Below are 27,720 nucleotides of genomic sequence, written 5' to 3'. Positions count from 1 at the left end.
AACTTCAGGAACTCCCCCTGTTTCGTTGCCGAAGTGCTGTTTTGATTGGGACCCCTAATATTGTACACATCATGTGTGTTTGCCGTGAACCGGGGATGATTTGTTGGTGGGGCATTGCATAGGAATCAAAATGTGCAGAATGACGCAGGCCTCCACGATAAGACGAACCTGTACTTAACACAGAAAGTGTTATCCCACGTATAACATTTGTTGCGCTATGTGAGTTGTGAGGGTCAGGGAATGGCGTCTAGATGCAGTGTGGGAGCACTATGTGAATTGTAAGGGTCAGGGCGTGGCGTCTAGATGCAGTGTGGGAGCACTATGTGAATTGTAAGGGTCAGGGCGTGGCGTCTAGATGCAGTGTGGGAGCACTATAAGAATTGTAAGGGTCAGGGCGTGGCGTCTAGATGCAGTGTGGGAGCACTATGTGAATTGTGAGGGTCAGGGAATGGCGTCTAGATGCAGTGTGGGAGCACTATGTGATTTGTAAGGGTCAGGGAATGGCGTCTAGATGCAGTGTGGGAGCAGTATGTGAATTGTAAGGGTCAGGGAATGGCGTCTAGATGCAGTGTGGGAGCACTATGTGGTTTGTAAGGGTCAGGGCGTGGCGTCTAGATGCAGTGTGGGAGCACTATGTGAGTTGTGAGGGTCAGGGAATGGCGTCCAGATGCAGTGTGGGGGCACTATGTGAGTTGTGAGGGTCAGGGAATGGCGTCTAGATGCAGTGTGGGAGCACTATGTGGTTTGTAAGGGTCAGGGCGTGGCGTCTAGATGCAGTGTGGGAGCACTATGTGAGTTGTGAGGGTCAGGGAATGGCGTCCAGATGCAGTGTGGGAGCACCATGTGAGTTTTGAGGGTCAGGGAATGGCGTCTAGATGCAGTGTGGGAGCACTATGTGGTTTGTAAGGGTCAGGGCGTGGCGTCTAGATGCAGTGTGGGAGCACTATGTGAGTTGTGAGGGTCAGGGAATGGCGTCCAGATGCAGTGTGGGAGCACTATGTGAGTTGTGAGGGTCAGGAAAATGGCGTCCAGATGCAGTGTGGGAGCACTATGTGAATTGTAAGGGTCAGGGCGTGGCGCCTAGATGCAGTGTGGGAGCACAATGTGAGTTATGAGGGTCAGGGAGTGGCGGCCAGATGCAGTGTGGGAGCACTATGTGAATTGTAAGGGTCAGTGCGTGGCGCCTAGATGCAGTGTGGGGGCACAATGTGAGTTATGCGGGTCAGGGAGTGGCGGCCAGATGCAGTATTGGGGCACTATGTGAGTTATGAGGGTCAGGGCGTGGCGTCCAGATGCAGGACTTGGGCACAATGTGAGTTGTGAGGGTCAGGGCGTGGCGTCCAGATGCAGGACTTGGGCACAATGTGAGTTGTGATGGTCGGGGCATGGCGTCCAGATGCAGTACTGGGGCACAATTTGAGTTGGGAGGGTCAGGGCATGGCGTCCAGATGCAGGACTTGGGCAATATGTGAGTTGGGAGGGTCGGGGCGTGGCGTCCAGATGCAGGACTTGAGCACAATGTGAGTTGTGAGGGTCAGGGCGTGGCGTCCAGATGCAGTATCGGGGCAGAATGTGAGTTGTGAGGGTCGGGGTAATGGCGTCCAGATGCAGGACTGGGGCACAATGTGAGTTGTGAGGGTCAGGGCGTGGCGACTCCAAAGTTCGGACGTAGACATTTGGGTTAAGATGTGAGTTTAACTTTACATGACTCATTTCGATTTACAATGACCGCTTGGTACATGTATATCAGTTTAAATTTTCCCTTTACAATGATAAGTGTTTGCATAATCAGTATATCTGAATATTTGCTCTCATTTGTTAAATATTATGACCACTGGATGAGGGAAAACCAACATAGTTGTAATATAATCATTTGTATCGTCGCATGGCTGGGGACATTGTTCTGTGGATTTAGCGCATCGCAGAACTCTATCAAAGCTTCTCCTTCAACAACTGAAAACATCCTTTTGAGTTACATCATGATAAGCTGAGTTGGACAGTGAATTAAAACATGAAATGCTTTGTTTAATCAGGGATAGGTTAATACTGTCCTTCGTGATAGTAAGGTACTAATAGTTACGTTCAGTTACAAAGATAAGTTCGCGCTAACATTGGTTTTACTACGTAATGTCTGTGTGTGGTTTAGTTTGGACATTCTGGCAATACCATCCAGGGTATTGTCTACACACAGTTTTGTTAAATGACGCGAAAACATTCAAGTCGTAAGTTGTGAATAGCGGATTCAGTAGAAATATTAGCATAAAACAAGTTTTCACAAGCTGGTCTCTATTCGTATAAAGTTATCTCGTATCTACACCAATTATTCCCCATTCACATCACATACCACTGGCTATATCAATGTTTTTACACCGGTGACGCCCCGTTTATGCCAAGACACCCGCCAGGTCCCAGAAGTGTAGGAGGCGTGGCGATATTCGTCAGAAAATCTAAACACTCCGAGGTCACACAACTGGGAACAACCAAGGACCGTATATCAGGACTGAAAATTCACTATCAAGAACCGATCCTGGGAACACATCTGCCATCTTCAAATGTTTTGGACAGTGTGTGTGTATAGAAGCTCAGGACTTTACCATTGCGACGCATGACTTATATTCACATGGAGTTGACACTATTCACCTGGGGGATTGTAATGCAGATCTGCGTACTCATCTTCAACTCACTAGAAAACGTACGTCATGTTTAAAGAGATCACTCCATGAAAGAAATATAATTTCTGTTGTTCCTTTAGACGAGCAGTAGACCGCCTCCGTGGTCTAGTAGAGCGTCCGCCCGAGACGTTAAAAGATGGTACATGTTGCTACCCTGTCTGGCGCTCGGCATTAAGGGGTTAAAACAAGGACTGGTCGGCTCGGAGTCAGTATACTTTGTCTGAATGGGGTATTCATGTTAAACTGCGGCATGGTATCTCAGTGTGCTAGCACTATAAATCGGCATTAGTCCGGACTGGTACAAGCAGCCACCCACACACGTGCATGCACGTCACTATAGAAGTGCAATAATCTTGGACGCGACGTTAAACCCCATTTCACCTCACCTTCGACGAGCAGTCTCAATATACTTTCTCAACAAAGTTTAATCCTTCAAGAACGCTCACTGATGATGTGCTTGGACATATAGATTACCTCCTTGTGTAACGGACCATATGATGGACTCTAGTCTGCCCTACAGTGTGTCTCATCACTTGCCTATAGTAGTGTATCTTAACGTCGCCGTGTCCAGTCAACACACTGGTGACAAGATTACCTGAAAGAAAGCAAACGACCTTGACTTGATGCTATACCGGTATGAGATCGAGAACCGTTCCTTTTACCTCCCGGGATATTTGGTGCACTGTAAAATCATAGAAATCTGGAAATTTCCTGCCCCAGATTGCCTAACTAACGAGCACCTTAAAGAAGCTGGTAAATCATTATTTGTCCATTTAACCAAAATGTTCAACGCTACAATTTAATATGAATGCTTACCATCTTCTCATCAGGTAAGATCTTACCAGTTCACGAGGGCCATGATAAGATCAAGTCTGACCCAAATAGGTGCAGAGGGATTACGTCATCATCTGTTCTAAGTAAGCCTTTAAACACCTCCTGCTTTTGAGATTTGAAAATTAGGTAAATAGAAACATACCACATGAAAGCAGGTTATTTTGGATCAGGTTGACTCTGCTATTCGATTTCTTAATCGGGATAACACAGGTGATTGTGTGCATGTCTTGAGAGAAATTAGCTCTAAGATAAGTAAAATAAACAAGCACATCAGACTTGCAGACAGATCTCCAGTCGTTTAGGCAGTAGTCTCGGAGTTGGAAGGGGATGAGCTGGCTTCAAACTCGGATGAAGAGAGACGTTTCGAGAGAGCAGAAATTAAGGCACAGCGCAGAAACCGCCCTACTTCTTTCAACTCTCGTGGTGGAGGCCATAGTCCTTATTCTGCAACTTCCCCCAACCCTAACAGCGAATTACCTAAGCAGGCTCCTCGGGTTCAGCAGAACCAGCCCTTTTGTTTTCAACCTTGGAAAACACCACTTCCAAACCAACAATGAGGCAGCGACTATTGAGGTGCCCAGATGATGACTACGTACAGCGGGGATCAGGGTGTTGCGACTCCAGCTTGGGGAACATTGTCAGTTGTGGAGGTCAGGGTGTGGCGATTCCAGCTTGGGGAGCACTGTGAGTTGGGGTCATGGTGTGGCGACTCAAGCTTGGGCAATGCTGTGAGTTGTGGGGGTCAGGGTGTGGCAACACCAGCTTGGGGAACACTGTGAGTTATGGAGGTCAGGGTGTGGCGACTCCAGCTTGGTGAGCACTGTGAGTTGTGGAGGTCAGGGTGTGGCGAATATAACTTCGAGTGCACTGTGAGTTGTGGAGGTCAGGGTGTGGCGAATATAACTTCGAGAGCACTGTGAGTTGTGGAGGTCAGGGTGTGGCGACTATAACTTCGGTAGCACTGTGAGTTGTGGAGGTCAGGGTGTGGCGACTCCAGCTTGGGGAACACAGTGAGTTGTGGTGGTCATCGTGTGGCGACTATTACTTCGGAAACACTGTGAGTTGTGGATGTCAGGGTGTGGCGACTATAACTTCGGGAGCACTGTGAGTTGTGGAGGTCAGGGTTTGGCGACTCGAGATTGGGGAGCACTGTGGTTTGTCGAGATCAGGTTGCCGCGACTATACCTTAGTGAAAACTGTGAGTTGTGGAGGTCAGGGTGTGGCGACTATAACTACGGGAACACTGTGAGTTGTGGGGATCAGGGTGAGGCGACTCAAGCTTGGGGAACACTGTGAGTTGCGGGGGTCAGGGTGTGGCAACTATAACGTAGGGAACACTGTGAGTTGTTGGGATCAGGGTCTGGCGACTATAACTTGGGGAACACTGTGAGTTGTGTGGGTCAGGGTGCGGCGACTATAACTTCGGAAACACTGTGTGTTGTTGGAGTCAGGGTGTGGCGACTCCAGCTTGGGAAACAGAGTGAGTTGTGGGGGTCAGGGTGTGGCAACTATAACTAGGGGAACACTGTGATTTGTGGTGGTCAGGGTGCGGCGACTATAACTTGGGGAACACTGTAATTTGTGGGGGTCAGGGTGCTGCGACTCCAGTATTGGGAACACTGTGAGTTATGGGGGTCAGGGTGTGGTGACTATTACTTTGGAAACACTCTGCGTTGTGGGGGTCAGGGTGTGGCAACTCCAGCATTGGGAACACTGTGGCTTGTGGGGGTCAGGGTGTGGCGACTATAACATGGGAAAAACTGTGAGTTGTTGGGGTCAGGGTGTGGCGACTTTTTCTTGGGGAACAATGTGGATTGAGGGGTCAGGGTGTGATTGAAAAGCCACAAAATCTATAAAATGTGCCTTTCCGTGAAATTTTATAACATATTTCAGTTTGTTTCGATGGGATTCGTTGTCAATATATTGTTCTGGCTACATAGTTATGGATCTTGTTTCTTTAATCGACTCGTAAACATTTACCAGCATGGGAAAAGCCATGAATACGGTGTGTTAACACATTGAAACTTTATACTACATTAGAAGATCCGTGTACGCCTAGGGGACGCAACTCAGCATAGTGATCCAGATCCAGATGACTTCCGGTTAACCGAATTATAACTTAACTCTATCCCGACTTTCATGTTTATGTTTTAAATGTAACAGGTTCCTTGTGAATATGTCTTGCCTGTCGCGTATATTTTCAACGTTTACTTGTTTCCAGGTTCCCCGTTTGACTTAACAGGCAGGTATGTCGCGTCCTTCTACCTGGCTGCGTCTATATACCTCCTGGGTGGTTCGCTCAACATGGCGGGTTCCCCAAGTTATAGTCGCCACATCCTGACCCCCATAACTCACAGTGTTCCCCAAGTTATAGTCGCAACACCCTGACTCCCACAACTCACAATGTTTCCCAAGCTGGAGTTGCCACACCCTGACACCCACAACTCACAGTGTTCCCCAAGCTGGAGTCGCCACACCCTGACCCACACAACTCACAGTGTTCCCCAAGCTGGAGTCGCCACACCCTGACCCCCACAACTCACGGTGTTCCCCAAGCTTGAGTCGCCACACCCTGACCCCCACAACTCACGGTGTTTCCCAAGTTATAGCTGCCACACCCTGACCTCCACACCTCACGGTGTTCCCAAATTTATAGTCGCCACACCCTGACCCCCACAGCTCACAGTGTTCCCCAAGCTGGTTTCGCCAAATCCTGACCCACACAACTCACAGTGTTTCACAAGCTGTAGTCGCCACATCCTGACCCCCACAACCAACAGTGTTCCCCAAGTTATAGTCGTCTGACCCTGACCCACACAACTCACAGTGTTCCCCAAGTTATAGTCGCCACATCCTGACCCCCACAACTCACAGTGTTCACCAAGCTATAGTCGTCACATCCTGACCCCCACAACTCACAGTGTTCCCCAAGTTATAGTCGCCACATCCTGACCCCCACAACTCACAGTGTTCCCCAAGTTATAGTCGCCACATCCTGACCCCCACAACTCACAGTGTTCCCCAAGTTATAGTCGCCACATCCTGACCCCCACAACTCACAGTGTTCCCCAAGTTATAGTCGCCACATCCTGACCCCCACAACTCACAGTGTTCCCCAAGTTATAGTCGCCACATCCTGACCCCCACAACTCACAGTGTTCCCAAAGTTATAGTCGCAACACCCTGACTCCCACAACTCTGAATGTTTCCCAAGCTGGAGTTACCACACCCTGACCCCCACAACTCACAGTGTTCCCCAAGCTGGAGTCGCCACACCCTGACCCACACAACTCACAGTGTTTCCCAAGCTGGAGTCGCCACACCCTGACCCCCACAACTCACGGTGTTCCCCAAGCTTGAGTCGCCACACCCTGACCCCCACAACTCACGGTGTTCCCCAAGTTATAGCTGCCACACCCTGACCTCCACACCTCACGGTGTTCCCCAAGTTATAGTCGCCACATCCTGACCCCCACAACTCACAGTGTTTCCAAAGCTGTAGTCGCCACGCCCTGACCCCCACAACCCAAAGTATTCCCCAAGTTATAGTCGCCACATCCTGACCCCCACAACTCACAGTGTTCCCCAAGCTGCAGTCGCCGCACCCTGACCCTCACAATTCACAGTGTTCCCCAAGTTATAATCGCCACACCCTGACCTCCACACCTCACAGTGTTCCCAATGCTGGAGCCGCAACACCCTGACCCTCACAACTCACAGTGTTCCCCAAGTTATAGTCGACACATGCTGACCCCCACAACTCACCGTGTTCCCCAAGCTGCAGTCGCCACACCCTGATCCCCACAACTCACAATGTTCCCTCAGTTATAGTCGCCACACCTTGACCCCCACAACTCACAGTGTTCCCCAAGTTATAATCGCCACACCCTGACCTCCACAACTCACTGTGTTCCCAATGTTATAGTCGCAGGACCCTGACCCCAACAACTCACAGTGTTCCCCAAGCTGGAGTCGAAACATCCCGACCCCCACAAATCATAGTGTTCCCCAAGTTATAGTCGTAAGACCCTCACCCCCACAGCTCACAATGTTCCCCAACTTATAGTCACCACATCCTGACCCCCATAACTCACAGTGTTCCCCAAGCTGCAGTCGCCACACCCTGATCCCCACAACTCACAATGTTCCTCAAGTTATAGTCGCCACACCCTGACCCCCATAACTCAGCGTGTTCCCCAAGCTGCAGTCGCCACACCCTGATCCCCACAAATCATAGTGTTCCCCTAGTTATAGTCGCCACATCCTGACCTCCACAACTCACAGTGTTCCCGAAGCTGGTGTCGGCACACCCTGACCCCCACAACTCAGTGTTCCCCAAGCTGGAGTCGCCACACCCATACCTCCACAACTGACAATCTTTCCCAAGTTGGATTAGCCACACTCTGACCCCCGCGACCTTGGTCTGTACATAGTCATCATCTGGGCACCTCAGTAGTCGCTGCCTCATACAGGTGAGAACACTGTCCATCTGACTGAAACAAACCACGGAACATTCACTTGTTATCAGCAGCTAATTCATTCTCATTTTCTACGTTCGTCATTCACCCCGACTGTGTGAATCGATGTTCCCTGAGGTTAAAGCTCGATACCAGTGTATAAATATGATACAAGTTAGTGTTCAAAATATCACACTTACGGTGTGACTGTCACCTGTATACCTTAAGATAGTGTCAGGATACCTATGAACTTGAGGGCAATATCGGGACACCTGTGGACTTATGTCTTAAATCACTATGTTCAAACGAACATAAAACATTTACTATGACAACATACTCCACTCATGGAAAATGCCTATCGCTGGTGAGAGGCGAGCGTGTTTATTTACAGAATCACATGTTATATTCCATGTCAAACACCCACACTTCGTATTCTCTATGGTATTCTTTCTGTAACAAAAACTACGTTATAATATTTTGGGCACATTAAATCGTTACGAAATAATACTGCAATATCAGTGTAATATCTCGCTTGAACTATTGATTTGAAAAATTACTGCGAAATCTACTTTTGGAAAATATAAAGATAACTTAATCTGGCCGCTGGGTCTTCTTGTGTATCCAAATCCATGTCCCGACTCCTGAATCACCTCTGTGGGATCACTCACTGAAAGAAAGCAACGCCCTTCTCCGTGCTAAACAACACCCAATGCCCTGCGGCAATTTTCCATACGGTTTTTCCTGCCATTCGGCAACACTGCAATAACAGGCGGTCCAACACAGACGAGCTTCACACCAAAAGACTGAATATCTTTGTATGTCTACATTTTAAGAAAGACAAAGACAGCTCGCCTGTGAGGCGCGAAGGCCTCGAGTGGTGTTTCATACAAATTGCCCCCTCCTCTGCACCTTAAGCACGTGACGCCACCACTTTCACATGCACAGCCTTCATCTTCAAATTACATTCGTTACCGTAATTTACCCCATTGTAAATACATATTTGTTCTAATTCACTATCTTCAAACGAACATAAAACATTTACTATGACAACATACTCCACTCATTGGTAATGCCTACCGCTGCTCGAATTTAAAGAACGGGTCCATGCAGCAGATTTATTTAAACTATTTACTATACCGATATTGATGACACACTCAACAGTTCAGATATATTGTCTTTGACATAACCCTCTTTGGCCTTATCTGACGCCAAGCATCCGTGTTGCTTGAAATGTCTGTGTAACTCCGGCGTTAGCTGCAGCAGTCGCTCCACCTGATTGAAAACTGTGAATACCCACTTTTTTACTAACAATTAGTTTGAATTTCTCATTAAAGATTTCCCTAGCTCTGGTACATGATAAAGGTTTATGACATTTAAGTACATAATTTTTACAGAAGGAAAGTTGACGTATAATATATTCTTGGAAGTTGCAGCAACATTTCCAGCAATCAGGTGCCTGTTAAGCATATTTACTGGACACAGATCTGAGCCTGTAGCAGCGATCCAAATATGACGCCCATTCCTATAAATGTCAGTTTTACTGTTTTCAACAAAAATACTCATGAAGCCATCCTTGTTGGACCGTCTGATATTTACCACTTCAGAAAATCTGAAAAAAAACCCAGCGAAATATAAAAGTGACAATGTTAAATATCTTAAAACAAGTAGAGGGAGTTTTACCAAATGTAACATCCAACTTCTTCAACATGTCACAATAAACAGGTTCTTTTTTCTTGCTTTGAGTACTACAAGTTCTTAAAGCCGCTTCTCTGATGTTCAGAATCAAATCATGTTTGCACATGACATGCAAGCTTCTATGACAGATGCACCTCCCTGAACAAGTGATGAAAGATACAAAGCAACATGAAATGGATGAGGAGGCAAACATGTAATCTTTCCAAATTTTGAACTCCATTGTTTCCACCTGTCATTAGATCTTTCATACTTATTGACTGTCGCTAGGCTTGATAACTAAATCTGGCATCTGTCCTCCTACATCCATAAGGACTGTATGAACTAAACTGTTCTTCAGCGTCCAGAAACCAGTGGAGAACATGCATCTGGTTTCAGGTTTGACTTTGTCTACAGGTGAAACATCAAGCTGTGACCTACTACTATGCTGCCTTGACACTGAACTTCTGCTTGAGGTCTGATCCCCTGAAAAAAATATACTTTAATCTCAATCAAGTTCGTAACGCATTAGCCACTCAAATATATATTTATATATCTCAAAAGTATTTTTGATTTACCTGAGTAATCACTGCTTTTTGCAGGCCTCTGCAGGCTGAAGTCCTTGTGTCATGGCTGATTACTTGACTGTGTTGACCTCTGGACGGCAGGAGGCTCGCCAGTGTCGGGACACCTGATTACAAAGTAAAGGACAGTGTTGGGACACCTGTGTTCTTGCGGGCAGTGTTGGGACACCTGTGTACTTACAGGCACTGTTGGGACACCTGTGTACTTGCAGGCAGTGTTGGGACACCTGTGTACTTGCGGGCAGTGTTGGGACACCTGGTTACAAAGTAAAGGACAGTGTTGGGACACGTGTACTTGCGGCCAGTGTCGGGACGCACGTGTACTTATGGGCAGTGTCGGGACACCTGTGTACTTGCGGGCAATGTCGGGACACCTGTGTACTTGTGGGCAATGTCGGGACACATGTGTACTTGCGGGCAGTGTCAGGGCACCTGTGTAATTGTGGGCAGTGTCGGGACACCTGAGTGTTTGCGGGCAGTGTCGGGACACCTGTGTACTTGTGGGCAGTGTCGGGACACCTGTGTACTTGTGGGCAGTGGCAGGACACCTGTGTACTTGTGGGCAGTGTCGGTACTCCTGTGTATTTGCGGGCAGTGTCGGGTAACCTGTGTACTTGCGGGCAGTGACGGGACACTTGTGTCCTTGCGGGCAATGTCGGGACACCTGTGTATTTACAGGCTGTGTCAGGACACCTGTGTACTTACGGGCAGTGACAGGACACCTGTGTACTTGTGGGCAGTGTCAGGGCACCTGTGTACTTGCGGGCAGTGTTGGGACAACTGTGTACTTGTGGGCAGTGTCAAGACACCTGTGTACTTACAGGCAATGTAAGGACACATGTGTACTTGCGGGCAATGTCGGGACACCTGTATACTTGCGGGCAGTGTCGGGACACTTGTGTACTTGCGGGCAGTGTCGGAACACATCTGTACTTGCGAGCAGTGTCAGGACCCCTGTGTACTTGCGGGCAGTGTTAGTACACCTGTGTACCTGCGGGCAGTGCCAGGACACCTTTGTTCTTGTGGGCAGTGTCGAGACACCTGTGTACTTGCGGGCAGTGTCGGGACACCTGTGTACTTGCGGGCAGTGTCGGGACACATTTGTACTTGCGGGTAGTGTTAGAACACCTGTGTACTTGCGGGCAGTGTCAGGACACCTGTGTACTTGCGGGCAGTGACGGGACACTTGTGTCCTTGCGGGCAATGTCGGGACACCCGTGTATTTACAGGCTGTGTCAGGACACCTGTGTACTTACGGGCAGTGACAGGACACCTGTGTACTTGCGGGCAGTGTCAGGGCACCTGTGTAATTGTGGGCAATGTCGGGACACCTGTGTGTTTGCGGGCAGTGTCGGGACATCTGTGTACTTGTGGGCAGTGTCAAGACACTTGTGTACTTACAGGCAATGTCAGGACACATGTGTACTTGCGGGCAGTGTCGGGACACCTTTATACTTGCGGGCAGTGTCAGGACACATGTGTACTTGTGGGCAGTGTCGGGACACCTGTGTACAGTGAAACCCACGAGCACGGGTATTGTGCTGACAAACCTAGAAACATGATCGGGGCGAACCGGTATTCGAACCCACAATCATAGGTTTCTGGCGTGTTCAAGGGTCGCAACTACGCACAGCGAATCGCGGCGCCTAAGTCGACTGGGCCACCCGTGCCCCTCCCGTTTTGATCTCGTTTGAACACTGTAGAAACTTTGTCAGAAGCGAAATGTTTACAATCATTACCACTAGTAGTATCAAGGCTACAGTTGTAATGCAACCGGTGTATTCAGATAAACACACACTATCATGTACCAACACGCACCTGCATTTCGTCTTAACCAAAATGTACCGCCTCCGTTGTCTAGGGGTAGAGCGTCCGCCCGGAGAGCGGAAGGTCCGGGGTTCGATCCCCGGCCGCGTCATACCAATAGACGTCAAAAGATGGTAATTCTTGTTACCCTGTCTGGCGCTCAGCATTAAGGGTCTTAAACGTCCATGCACGTTGCTATATAAGTGCAATAATCTTGGACGCGACGTTAAACCCAATATCACCTCACCACATCTTAACCCCAATGTAGTCATCTGCTTCGCGGAAGAGGAGGTCGACGTCAGTGCCGCAGCTGACGTCATGCCATGTCGTGGAGGAGATGATGGGAAGGGATGATGTGGACAAAGGGAGACAACTCAGTGAAGTCACCAGACTCCCTGGTTTTGTGTGAGTGAGATTGTTACGCAGCTTTCAGCAGTATATCAGTTATATAAGGGCTTTCAGCTTAATGTTTGGAAAAGCTCAATGTTATGCAGGTCTTATATTTACTACTTTGGTGAAACCCCCGAACAGGGTATATGCTGACAAACCAAGGATCATAACTGCAGCGAAAGTTGCGATTCGAACCCACTACCATTGGTATCAAGGTGCAACTCTACACAGAGATTCGCAGAGCCTTAGACGACTTGGAAGGGGGCACGGGTGGTCCAGTCGACTAAGGCGCCGCGATTCGCTGTGCAGAGTTGCGTCCCTTGGGCACGCCAGAAACCTATGATTGTGGGTTCGAATCCTGGTTCGTCCAGATTATGTTTCCAGGTTTGGCAGCATCATACCCGTGCTCGTGGGTTTCACCGAAGTGGTAAACGTCTCAGACCTGCATCACTTCGGGCTTTCCTCCCACATTAAGCTGACACGCCGCGATATAACTGGAACATTGTTAAAAGCGGCGTAAAACCCAACTCACCCACACACTAGACGACTTGGCCTCCTCCGTGGACCAGCTGGTTTAGTGCTATTCAGTAAGGACTTTAATAAAATAAAAAGAAAACTTATAATAGTGCTCCATGTTCGGTAGTGGAGATGGTGGCGTTGTTTCCACGTTAAACAAGAGTCCCCGATCACACCTTGACTGACTTTGTGGGTTCAGCTACTCTTATATAATTCCTACTCTTGTTGCAAGCCGGGATGAGGTAATACAGGACATAGATAGAATCACTTCGATCAAAGTTAGATTTATTTAGAATAAAGGTGAATAATTCCACTCCATGTGTAGGATAAAGCACGTCCGTGGATGTTTTTGATATTTAAAACCTGCTTCCGCAGGATAAAACAGAGAGGCGTCAGGATAAGGTTCTTAAAATTGTCAATCACAAGATTTCAATCGACTATCTACTGATCGCTGTCTTGAAGCTTGAATATTGCTGAGTGCGGCGTTAAACAAAAAACAAACAAACACATTCTACCCACCCGTCACGAGTACCCAACCCAGAGAAACCTAGTCCCAAGGCCCCGCCCTTCTCACAAACACCTACCTGACATCCACAGATCCCCTACAGTCTGCCATCCCAAGCCCAGATCCCTCTTCCTCCTACATACATCAACGCCCTACACAACCTCGCTATATAGGTCGTAGATGCAGGCAAAGACGTTGCAGTTACTTACCGAGACACTCGACCAACAGCTGGACCCTCCAGCGTCCCGACATGATGCAACGTTCCTTTACCTGTCCGTCAGTCAGTGTACTCCTGTTGTACCTGTGTTGTACCTGTGTTGTACCTGTGTTGTACGTGTGATGTACCTGTGTTGTACCTGTGTTGTACATGTGCTGTACCTGTGTTGTACCTATGCAGTACCTGTGTTGTACGTGTGTTGTACACGTGTTGTATGTGTGTTGTACGTGTGTTATACCTGTGCTGTACGTGTGTTGTACATGTGTTGTACGTGTGTTGTACCTCTGCTGTACGTGTGTTGTACCTGTGTTGTACGTGTGTTGTACCTGTGTTGTACCTGTGTTGTACCTGTGTTGTACGTGTTTTGTACCTCTGGTGTACGTGTGTTATACCTGTGTTCTACGTGTGTTATACCTGTGCTGTACGTGAGTTATGCCTGTGTTGTACGTGTGCTGTACGTGTGTTGTACGTGTGGTGTACGTGTGTTGTACCTGTGTTGTACCTGTGTTGTACGTGTGTTGTACCTATGCTGTACGTGTGTTGTACATCTGCTGTACGTTTGTTGTACATGTGTTGTACGTGTGTTCTAACTGTGGTGTACGTGTGTTGTACCTTTGTTGTACCTGTGTTGTATGTGTGTTGTACCTGTGTAGTACCTGTGTTGTGCCTGTTTTGCACCTGTGCTGTACGTGTGTTGTACGTGTGTTGTACGTGTGTTGTACCTGTGCTGTACGTGTGTTGTACCTTTGTTGTACCTGTGTTGTATGTGTGTTGTACCTGTGTAGTACCTGTGTTGTGCCTGTTTTGCACCTGTGCTGTACGTGTGTTGTACGTGTGTTGTACGTGTGTTGTACCTGTGCTGTACGTGTGTTGTACCTGTGTTGTATCTGTGTTGTACGTGTGTTGTACGTGTGTTGTACGTGTGTTCTAACTGTGTTGTACGTGTGTTGTACATTTGTTGTACCTGTGTTGTACCTGTGTTGTACCTGTGTAGTACCTGTGTTGTGCCTGTTTTGCACCTGTGCTGTACGTGTGTTGTACCTGTGTTGTACCTGTGTTGTACGTGTGTTGTACCTATGCTGTACGTGTGTTGTACATCTGCTGTACGTTTGTTGTACATGTGTTGTACGTGTGTTCTAACTGTGGTGTACGTGTGTTGTACCTTTGTTGTACCTGTGTTGTATGTGTGTTGTACCTGTGTAGTACCTGTGTTGTGCCTGTTTTGCACCTGTGCTGTACGTGTGTTGTACGTGTGTTGTACGTGTGTTGTACCTGTGCTGTACGTGTGTTGTACCTTTGTTGTACCTGTGTTGTATGTGTGTTGTGCCTGTGTAGTACCTGTGTTGTGCCTGTTTTGCACCTGTGCTGTACGTGTGTTGTACGTGTGTTGTACGTGTGTTGTACCTGTGCTGTACGTGTGTTGTACCTGTGTTGTATCTGTGTTGTACGTGTGTTGTACGTGTGTTGTACGTGTGTTCTAACTGTGTTGTACGTGTGTTGTACATTTGTTGTACCTGTGTTGTACCTGTGTTGTACCTGTGTAGTACCTGTGTTGTGCCTGTTTTGCACCTGTGCTGTACGTGTGTTGTACCTGTGTTGTACCTGTGTTGTACGTGTATGTACCTGTGTAGTACCTGTGTTGTGCCTGTATTGTACCTGTGTAGTACCTGTGTTGTACGAGTGTAATACCTTTGTTCTACGTGTGTTGTACTTGTGCTATACGTGTGTTGTACCTGTGTTGTACCTGTGTTGTACTAGTGCTGTACCTGTTTTGTACCTGTTTTGTATCTGTGGTGTACGTGTGTTGTACCTGTGTTGTACCACACCATAACACAGCACACCACCCCACACCATTTCACCCCACCCCAGACCACACCACACCACACCATTTCACTCCACCCCACACCACACCTAACCATTTCACTCTACCCCACCCCACCTCACACCACACCACACTTCCCCACACCACCAAACAACACACAACACCATTTCACTTCAGACCACGCAACAACAAATCTCAACACAACACAACACACCATTTCATTCCTTCCCACACCACACCACACAACAGCATTTCACTCAACCCCACACGACACTTCACACCATTTCACCCAACACCACCCAAAACCACACCATCCCACAACACACAACACCAAACAACGCTACACCACCCGATTTCACTCAACCCCGACCCACACACCACACCACACAACGCTATTTCACTCAAAACCCACCTCGCCCCACCCGACACAACACCATCCCATTTCACTCCACATCACACCACTCCACCCCACCCCACAATACAACACACCACACCACACCAGAAAACTGTTTGATATTCAGGTCAAAACGTACATGTATATGTGAAGATACTACCAGGATGCTGAAGGTTGTACCTATACCTTTATTCTACAAGTTATAGACATGATATTAGTGTTAGCTGACTGACACACATTCCATTTTCGTTTTACACTGGCGAATCTGGAGAGCGTGCAGGGGATGCACACCATAACACATCCCACGCCACGCCACGCCACGCCACGCCACGCCACGCCACGCCACGCCACGCCACGCCACGCCACGCCTGTTTACACCACACCACGCCACGCCACGCCACGCCACACCATGCCACGCCACGCCACGCCACGCCACGCCACGCCACGCTTCGCCACGCCACGCCAGTTTACACCACACCACGCCACGCCACGCCACACCATTTCACGCCACGCCACGCCACGCTACGCCACGCCACGCCACTCCTCCCCACTCCAAACCATTTCACCCCAACCCAACTCGCTTTCACTCGTTAGATACGTTTTGAAACAATCACCCCATACCACACCACACCACACCATTTCACTCCACCCCCCCCCCCCCCCCCCCCCACACACACACACACCATACCATACCATTTCACTCCACCCCACCCCACACCACACAACCGAACACCACACCAATTCATTCAACACCACCCCACACCATCCCACACCACCCCACCCCACACCACCCCACAATACACCACACCACACCACGCGATCCCACCCCACCCCATTTCACTCTACGACACCCTACCCCATGCCACTCGACTTCACCCAACCCCATCAAACTCCATTTCATTCCACCCTAGCGAATTCAAAACCACCCCACACCACACTATTTCACACCCCACCTCACCACCCCACCCCACATCACACCATTTCACTCAACCCCACCCCACACCACCCCACACCACACAACCGAACCACACCATTTCACTCCACACCACACCATTTGACTCCTTCCAACACCCCACCATCTCGACTCCACACCAACTCGCTTCACTCGTTAGATACGTTTTGAAACAACTCGTTCCAAGATAAATGGAATCTGACAGACACACCTGTGGTAATCTCTATAGGACAAAAAGGATTATAAAGTATAGCTCATACACTATTATAAATTTAACCTCTTTTTGTGCACACACAAAAAGCGCGACATTCACACAAACAGAATGAGAGTATCATTTCCATGTTGTATTAATAAAATATCTTTATGGAATGTAATGTGATAAAACAGTTGTAAACTCGACCCCACCCCACCCCAACCCACCCCACCCCACCCAAAACCACACCACACCACAACACCACAAGACACCACACCACATCACACCATTTCATTCTACCCCACCCCAAACCAAACCACAACACAACACAACACCACACCACACCACCCCACACAACACCACACCATTTCACTCCACCCCACCCTACAGCACACCTCACCACAACACAACACAACACAACACAACAACACACCAACACAACACCGCACCACACCACCCGACACCACACCACACCATTTCACTCCACCCAACCCCACCCCACAGCACACCACACCACACCACACCACAACACCACACAACCACACCGCACCACACCACACCACACCACACCATTTCAATCCACACCACACCACCCCACACCACACAATTTCACTCCACCCCGCACCACACCACACCACACCACAACACCACACCGCACCACACCACCCGACACCACCCGACACCACACCACACCATTTCACTCCACTCCACCCCACCCCACCCCACCCCACAGCACACCACACCACAACGCAAAACAACACAACACAACACCGCACCACACCACACCACACCACACCATTTCACTCCACCGCACCCTAGAACACACCACACCACACCACACCACACCACAACACAACACAACACAACACAACACAACACAACACAACACAACACAACACAACACAACACAACACCGCACCACCCCACCCCACACCACACCATTTCACTCCACCCCACCCTACACCACACCACAACACATCATTTCACTCAGCACAACCCCAAACCACACCACACCATTTCACCCAACACTACCCAACCCCTACCCACACCACACCACACCATTTCACTCCACCCCACCCCACCCCACACCTTTTCACTCCACCCCACCCTACCCCACACCTTTTCACTTCACACCACACCACACCACACCACACCACACCACACCACACCACACCACACCCCATGTGCAGACATGTAGTTGCTAACGCTACACCGATACTGGCTGTATTTAGAATACAAATACCTATAGAAGTTTTTTTTAGTCACTTGGTTTTTGTGTTTGTTTGTTTGTTTGTTTGTTTGTTGTTCAACGCCGCACTCAGCATTATTCCAGCTATATGACGGCGGTATGTAAATAATCGAGTCTGGATCAGACGATCCATTTATTGACATCATGAGCATCGATCAATGCAATTGGGATACGATGGCATGCATCAACCAAGTCAGCGAGCCTGGCCACCCGATCCCATAAGATCCCTTTTACAGTAAGCACCATTTCACTCCACCCCACCCCACCCCACCCCACACCTTTTCACTCCACATCACCCCAAACCACTCCACACCACATAACCGAACACCACATCACACCACACCATTTCACTCCACCCCACCCTACCCCACACCTTTTCACTTCACACCACCCTACACCATACCACACCACACCACACAACACCCCATTTCACCCCACCCCACCCCACCCCACACCACACCACACCACACCACAAAACACCACACAACCCTTCCCTATTTCGCTCCACCACACACCACACCATACCACACCATTTCACTCCACACAACACCACAATACACCACACAACACCACACCACCCAACACCACCAAACACCACACCATTTCACTCCACACCACCCCACACCACACCACATAACGCCATTTCATACCATACCACCCCACACCACCCAATACCATCCCACACCACCCTAAAATACGCCACACCACACCATTTCACTCCACCCCACCCCACACCTTTTCACTCTACCCCAACCTACCCCACACCTTTTCACTTCACAACACCCCACACCACGCCACACCACACCACACCACACCACACCACACCACACCACACCACACCACACCACACCACACCACACCACACCACACCACACCACACCACACCACACAACACCATTTCACGCAACCCCACCCCACACTACAGCACACAATCCCCAACCAAACCACACCACACAAAAAAACAACAACACCACACCACACTATTTCACTCCTCACCACCCCACATCACACCACACTTTTTTAACTCCACACAACACCACACCACTCCACTCCACCTCACACCACACCACACCACACCACACCACACTCCAACATTTCACAACACACCACCCCACACCACACCACATCACTCCACAACACTTCACCCCACACCACACCATACCACTCCACAACATTTCACCCCACTCCACCCCACCCGACCCCAGACCCATCCCCATCCCCATCCCCCCAAACCCGACCCCACCCCACCCCACAGCACACCACACCGGAACGCAAAACAACACAACACAACACAACACAACACAACACAACACAACTCCGCACCACACCACAACACACCACGCCACACCACATCATTTCACTCCACCGCACCCTAGAGCACACCACAACACAACACAACACAACACCGCACCACCCCACCGCACACCAAACCACACCATTTCACTCCACCCCATCCCACACCACAACACCACACTACACCACGCCACACCAGACCATTTCAATCCACACCACCCCACACCAAAACACAACACAACACCACACCGCACCACCTGACCCCACCCCACCCCTCCCCGCCCCACCCCACCCCACCCCAACCTACACCACACCACACCACACCACCCTACACCACACCACTCCACACCACACCACACCACACCACACCACACCACACCACACCACACCACACCACACCACACCACACCACACCACATTTGTAAACTTTGTACATATTCCCCACATGCACAGATATCACAAGAAAAAAAATGGACACTGTCATTATTAATGTGAACGTAAATATTTATATCAGTTCTAACACGTTTGTAATAAGAGAGTTTTCCTACGTTATCGCCCGGAAGTGACCTGCGTGTCAACAGTGATGGAAGTCTACAGTCCAGGTGGGTGTGTTGACTCTCGTCTCTTTCGCTCTCTCTGTCCTTCTACACACAGAAAACTGTTTGATATTCAGGTCAAAACGTACATGTGTATGTCATGATACTACCAGGATGCTGAAGGTTGTACCTGTACCTATATTCTACAAGTTATAGTCATGATATTAGTGTTAGCTGACTGACACACATTCCTATTTTCGTTTTACACTGGCGAATCTGGAGAGGGTGCAGGGGACACCCTACCCCATCCCACTCGACTTCACCCAACCCCATCACACGCCACTCCATTTCAATCCACCCAACCCCATACAAAACCATCCCACACCACACCACACCACACCACACCACACCACACCACACCACACCACAGCACATTTGTAAACTTTGTACATATTCCCCACATGCACAGATATCACAAGAAAAAAAATGGACACTGTCATTATTAATGTGAACGTAAATATTTATATCAGTTCTAACACGTTTGTAATAAGAGAGTTTTCCTACGTTATCGCCCGGAAGTGACCTGCGTGTCAACAGTGATGGAAGTCTACAGTCCAGGTGGGTGTGTTGACTCTCGTCTCTTTCGCTCTCTCTGTCCTTCTACACACAGAAAACTGTTTGATATTCAGGTCAAAACGTACATGTGTATGTCATGATACTACCAGGATGCTGAAGGTTGTACCTGTACCTATATTCTACAAGTTAAAGTCATGATAATAGTGTTAGCTGACTGACACACATTCCTATTTTCGTTTTACACTGGCGAATCTGGAGAGGGTGCAGGGGACACCCTACCCCATCCCACTCGACTTCACCCAACCCCATCACACGCCACTCCATTTCAATCCACCCAACCCCATACAAAACCATCCCACACCACACCATTTCACTCCACACCACACCACACCACACCACACCATTTCACTCCACACCACCCCACCCCACACCACACCATTTCACTCCACCCCACCCCACACCTTTTCACTCCACACCACCCCACACCACACAACCGAACACCACATCACACCACACCATTTCACTCCACCCCACCCTAACCCACACCTTTTCACTCCATACCACCCCACAAGACATGAAACGCCTTTACTTTCAATAATGTCTAGAAAAATATCTTGTTGCCGTGTTTGATAGAGGTAGAACATGTGCAGACATGTAGTTGCTAACGCTACACCGATACTGGCTGTATTTAGAAGACAAATACCTATAGAAGTTTTTTTTAGTCACTTGGTTTTTGTGTTTGTTTGTTTGTTTGTTTGTTGTTCAACGCCGCACTCAGCATTATTCCAGCTATATGACGGCGGTATGTAAATAATCGAGTCTGGATCAGACGATCCATTTATTGACATCATGAGCATCGATCAATGCAATTGGGATACGATGGCATGCATCAACCAAGTCAGCGAACCTGGCCACCCGATCCCGTTACATCCCTTTTACAGTAAGCATGGGTTGCTGAAGACGTATTCTAACCCGAATCTTCACAGGCCGGGTCTTGTGATAGAGGTAGAACATGTGCATGCCAGTCGCTATATGAGTGCAATAATCTTGAACGCAACGTTTAACACTACACGACAAACACGTCAAGATACTGTGTGAGATAAGAGTAAGGTCTTGAAACCCTAAACTGTCAACAGTGTGTATAAATGATCGTGTCGCCGTGTGTAATAGAGGTACGTGCAGACATGTACTTTTGTTATTTTTGCTTGTTCTTTAACGCTGCACTCAGCAATTTTCCAGCTATATGACGGTGGTCTGTAAATAATCCAGTCAGGGCCAGACAATCCAGCGATTGATATCATGAACATTGATCCACGCAATTGGGATCGAGGACATGCATTAACCAAGTCAGCGAGCCTGACCGCCCGATCCCGTTAGTCTCTTACAACAAGCATAGTCGCCTTTTAGGGCAAGCATGGGTTGCTGAAGACATATTCTACCCCTGATCTTCACGGGTCGTGTGATAGAGGTAGAGCATGTGCAGATATGTACCTGCTAACACTACACCGATAGTGGCTGTATTTAGACGACACACTTCTGAACCTACTGTGTGAGATAGTAAGGTTTTTTTGTCACTTTGTTATCGTGAGTCATGAAGTTGTGATGCTTATCACGAGGACACTTACTGGTGTAAGGTTGCTGCTGAAAGTACAGGTATAGTGATCTCTCTCTGGTAGGGTAGGGTTACTGCATGTATGCAATTAATGGCCCGTGTACTGTATAAATTGTCGTTGTTTATTCAGGAGTACAAAAAGAGTGTTGAATTATTTTGTTAATTTTGGGTGTGGTGAGGTGAGAAGAGGTTCAACGTCGCGTTCAAGATTATTATGTGGGTTTAATTCTACGCTTGACAAGGATCAAATTAGTTGTGTGCTACATTTAACATTTGTCCTATGTGACGTCATCTTGTGCGAGAAGAGGCGTAGGAGTAGCCTAGTGGTTAAATCGTTGGCTCGTCACGCCGAAGACCCGGTTCGATTCCCAACGTGGGTACAATGTGTGAGGCCCATTTTCCAGTGTCCCTCTCCTTGATATTGCTGGAATATTGCTTAAAGCATCGTTATTCCATACTCACTCACTCTTGCGAGCAACATGCTGGCACTGTTTACTAACGCATGTTTACTCATTCATTGTTCACTCAATTCAAATTAACTTAAGCATGTATCAATCAAGTTCCTATTTGCTTTATATGTGTAATCTTATAAAAAATAACATCTTAAAATCTCTTCCTGTTCGTTTGAAAAACGATATGTATTTTCACTGGCCTTAATTATGTGTGATATTGGATTGATATGAACATGTGATTTGGGTTGATTGTGACAAGAGAAAGGTAATTAAAAAGTAGATGTTTTTATTTAAGGTAACAGTTTGTATTTTTATCAATAATACAATTGTCTATAAATGACCGAGAAACAAGTCTACTAGAATGAGGATGAATAGCTCAACAGAAACCAAATGCTTGTCTTTCGGATCAGCAAGTGGCCACATAATTAAAATATTGTTCCTTGTATTGCACAGATGGTCTCAGAAAAACATGTTTTTAGCCGATTTGATAATAATACTAAATATTCAGACACTCAAGTGGATGCTTCACACCACAAACGCCGTATGGTTATGGATGTTAAACACATACAATTGACATATGTATCTCAGTATTGTTTTGTGTCTTTCAGAATGGACACCTTCACGGAGTGTTCCGTCTGTCATCAGGAGTTTACACTAAAAGGTCCAGTCCCCTACTTACTGCCCTGTCTACACGCTCTGTGTGGGACGTGTGTGACATCTGCGGCTGGCGGTGTGATATCATGCTCTACATGTCAGAGGGAGGTCAACCTCACAGACACAAGTCTCCAGAAGGATGCAGTCAGACAGAAGGAAATATTCCACCTCACCGTCAAACATCGACCCACAGAGCTCCTCTGTACAAATGACGATGACGGGAACCAGGCTGTGTGTTGGTGTCAGGAGTGTGAAGAGTTCCTCTGTGAATACTGCCAGAACATGCACAGCAGCGTCAAACTTTCCAGAAATCATGCTGTGCACAACTTTGGGGATATAACCCCGCAACACCTTGAAGATGAAACCATTTGCAATATTCACGAAAGGTATCCACTTGATTTGTTTGACAAAAGCTGCAACATGTGTATCTGTTCTCAATGTAGGAGAGGAGAGCACGCGGATCACGAGGTTGATTACCTGGATGAAGCTGCTGAAGGAGTTACACAGCGGATTGAACAACACGGGAAAGATCTGTCAGTGTTACTGTCTCGTCAGCAAACTCACCTTCAGAGTATCAGACAAGAAACACAGTTGACCATCAAGACTCAGGACACATTGAGGAAGACAATAGAACATACTTTCCGGTCTTTAAAATCACAACTTGACCAGAGGGAGAAGGAACTCCTGATTGATCTTGAAAGTCAGACGAGGGAAACCAAGGCAACTCTTCATGCTCTTGAAACCTCATGCGAAGAGCATCATGCAAGATGCACCGACATTTCAGGTTACATCCGAAAATGTCTTCTCTATGCTTCAAAATCAGTGCTGCTGCAGCTGGAGACCACTGTTGAGAGGATGACTCGGACCTGCCTAGAAACTGCTTCGCCTGAAACACATGATGTACCTGAAGCTATCTTCAACACCAATGGCTTGTCCAAGCTGAAATCAGATATGTCTGGATTTGGTAACATCACTACCTTGAAAGAAGATTCAGAAGGGGGAACACCTGAGGGTATGCATATCAAAACAGTTATTGTGCTTTATTGATGATATATGCCTACATTCCGCTGAAACTTAATTCATGTGTTTCGTTTTTTGTTTGTTTGTTTGTTGTTTAACGCCACACTCAACAATATTCCAGCTATATGACAGCGGTCTGTAAATAATCGAGTCTGGACCAGACAATACACTGATTGACATCATCAGCATCGATCCACGCAATTGGGATCGATGGCATGCATCTCATGTGTTCCGTGGTGTTATTTTAATTAAAGCATTGTTTTCTCACTCGGGATTCACAATTTGCTTCTACAATTGCAGACAAGCAAACACAAACTGATGATGACTATTTGGCGGACCTGGAACAGAAACACGAAATGGTAAGTCTAATTATATAGGGATACATAAGGGATACGTAAGGATCGGCCCTCAGTCATTCATCCAATCAATTGTTATATATTTCATTAATATTGTCTAAATATCTCAGAAGTCAATATCAGAACAACTGAACTGATCAAAGTATAGCACCACAAGGACTTTGCAGGTCCTGTCAACTGATGTATCTTGGGCACACAATAATGATATGATTGAAAGAATATATTGATACTGTTTGATTAATAAGAGTTCATGTACAGCCTCCAACTCCAACACAAAGGTAAAATATATTTTACCTTTCAGGAGCTTGCAAAGCTGGAGTCAAATATTGCTTCACACAATGAAAGAACTGAACAACTTCAGCAGCTAACAGACAAGCTGAATGCCGAAGCAAACAACATGAAATTGGTTTGTATATCATTTTGTCATACTCATTGAGGAGAGAATGGTGAGATTATATAGTTGTTGATACTTTAGATTTGTCAGATAGAGAAGAGAAAAATAGAGAAGGGATTTGTTAAAATACGTCAAACAGACATTTACCAGCTATTACCCTATTGCTTGTCTTGTCCAGACTTGATATTGTTGAAGCTCCTGTCACAAGTTGAAGAAATTTGCAACGTCAACACAACTATTTTGCATGTATCCTTACTACAAATAAACAATCTTATTTGGCCAATATTTATTTCATGAGCAGCTATCCCCTTTACATATTTGTAGATGCTAGCCGAGAAAGACAAAAGCTGCCAGGACGCCTTAGAAACCATTGATCATCTACAAACCCTGATTGGTATGTACACTGTCTGTATTCACTTCCTGTCTGTGGTCTGTTCCTGGTTATGGTCCTGTTTTCACTTCCTGTTTGTGGTCTGTTTCTGGTACTGGTCCTGTTTTCACTCTCTATCTGTGGTCTGTTCCTGGTACTGGTCCTGTTTTCATTTCCTGTCTGTGGTCTGTTCAGGGTTATGGTCCTGTTTTCACTTTCTGTATGAGGTCTGTTCCTGGTACTGGTCCTGTTTTCACTTCCTGTCTGTGGTCTGTTCAGGGTTATGGTCCTGTTTTCACTTCCTGTCTGTGGTCTGTTCCTGGTACTGGTTCTTGTTTCACTTCCTGTTTGTGGTCTGTGTCTGGTACTTGTCCTGTTTTCACTCTCTATTTGTGGTCTGTTCCAGGTACTGGTCCGGTTTCCACTGCCTGTCTGTGGCCTGTCTGTTCCTGGTACTGGTTCTGTTTTCGCTTCCTGTGTGTGGTCTGTTCCTGGTACTGGTCCTGTTTTCACTTCCTGTCTGTGGTCTGTTCAGGGTTATGGTCCTGTTTTCACTTCCTGTCTGTGGTCTGTTCCTGGTACTGGTCCTGTTTTCATTTCCTGTCTGTGGTCTGTACCTGGTACTGGTCATGTTTTCACTTCCTGTCTGTGGTCTGTTCCTGGTACTGGTTCTGTTTTCACTTCCTGTTTGTGGTGTGTGTCTGGTACTGGTCCTGTTTTCACTTTTTATCTGTGGTCTGTTCCTGGTACTGGTCCGGTTTTCGCTTCCTGTGTTTGGTCTGTTCCTGGTACTGGTCCTGTTTCAACTTCCTGGCTGTGGCTTTTATGTTTCTGGTAATGGTCCTGTTTACACCTTTTGTCTGTGGCCTGTTCCAGGTACTGGTCCTGTTTTCACTTCCTGTCTGTTCCTGGTACTAGTCCTGTTTCTCACTTCATGTATCTTGTCTGTTCCTGGTACTGGTCCTGTTTTCATTTCCTGCCTGGGTTTGTTCCTGGTACTGGTCCTGTTTTCACTTTCTGTCTGTGGTCTGTTCCTGGGGCTTGTTCTGTTTTCACTGCCTGTCTGTGGCCTGTCTGTTGCTGGTACTGGTCCTGTTTTCGCCTCCTGTCTGTGGCCTGTTCCTTTTACTGCTCCTGTTTCAACTTCCTGTCTGTGGCCTTTATGTTTCTGGTACTGGTCCTGTTTGCACTTTTAGTCTGTGGTCTGTTCCTGGTACTGGTCCTGTTTTCACTTCCTGTCTGTGGACTGTCTGTTCCTGGTACTGGTCCTGTTTTCGCTTCCTGTCAGTGGCCTGTTCCTGGTACTGATCCTGTTTTCACTTTCTGTCTGTTGTCTGTTCCTGATACTGTTCTTGTTTTCACTTCCTGTATGTGGTCTGTTCCTTGTACTGGTCCTGTTTTCACTTCCTCTCTGTGGTCTGTTCCTGGTACTTTTCCTATTTTCACTTCCTGTATGTGGTGTGTTCCTGATACTGGTCCTGTGGTTTCACTTCCTGTCTGTGGTCTGTTCCAGGTACTGGTCCTGTTTTCACGTCCTGTTTGTGGTCTGTTTCTCGTACTGGTACTGGTCCTGTTTTCACTTCCTGTCTGTGGTCTGTTCCTGGTACTGGTTCTTGCTGCTTGATATAGTCTTGTTTGACTTCCTGTCTGTGGAACATTATGATGCACACTTTAGACAGTTGCCAAAATATACCAATTATATCTTTCGCTCCAAATAAAAGGACCCAGCAGTATGTGACCCATCTTTCCGAGGCAAGGGACTGAAATGAATGTAAAAAGTCCAGTTTCCACCCTTGCCTCGGGAAGATGTATGTGACCTGGTATGTGACCCCTGTACCGAGTCTACACACAAGGACAATTCCACTAACTCTAAGCTGTTGTTGTCTTGCAGGATTAAAAACTGAAGGCTGTATTCATCTGCTGAAGACAGGTGTAGCAGACAGACGCATGGTCCTGCATTGTGAGTACAAAGAAATTTCACAAAAGAAAATGTTGAATAACCACCCAAAATGCATGCAGTCAAATGTTTGTAACATGATGTAAACAATTGCCCCAAACGCAGCGCACTCGCTTCCAAAGAACCCAAACCATGCAGCTGTTGATGTACGTGCTCCGACAAAAAAAAACAGGTTTTTCGGTTCTGCATTGAGCATCCGTGCAGGTACCTGTAAAAAAGTCGACCGAAAGTGTCAGAC

The 27,720-nt window shown here is 47.5% G+C and overlaps 1 protein-coding gene across 1 annotated transcript in view; it reads left to right on the top strand.

Moving 5' to 3' along the window:
* Positions 1 to 20,595: 20,595 nt before the first annotated feature.
* LOC124121278 (transcription intermediary factor 1-alpha-like) overlaps positions 20,596 to 27,720 on the top strand; it is a 106,469-nt gene continuing 99,344 nt past the window's right edge. The window contains exons 1-6 of the mRNA XM_048388760.1: positions 20,596 to 20,709; positions 23,340 to 24,397; positions 24,706 to 24,764; positions 25,063 to 25,167; positions 25,480 to 25,549; positions 27,417 to 27,485. Of these exons, the coding sequence (XP_048244717.1) occupies positions 23,341 to 24,397; positions 24,706 to 24,764; positions 25,063 to 25,167; positions 25,480 to 25,549; positions 27,417 to 27,485 (1,360 nt within the window). The 5' untranslated portion in view covers positions 20,596 to 20,709; position 23,340. The remainder of the gene's footprint in view (positions 20,710 to 23,339; positions 24,398 to 24,705; positions 24,765 to 25,062; positions 25,168 to 25,479; positions 25,550 to 27,416; positions 27,486 to 27,720) is intronic.

Source organism: Haliotis rufescens, unplaced genomic scaffold (genome assembly GCF_023055435.1).
Source record: "Haliotis rufescens isolate VD_foot unplaced genomic scaffold, xgHalRufe1.0.p SCAF_79, whole genome shotgun sequence".
NCBI classification, from domain to species: Eukaryota; Metazoa; Mollusca; class Gastropoda; order Lepetellida; family Haliotidae; genus Haliotis; species Haliotis rufescens.
This window is presented reverse-complemented; position numbering and strand designations above follow the sequence as displayed.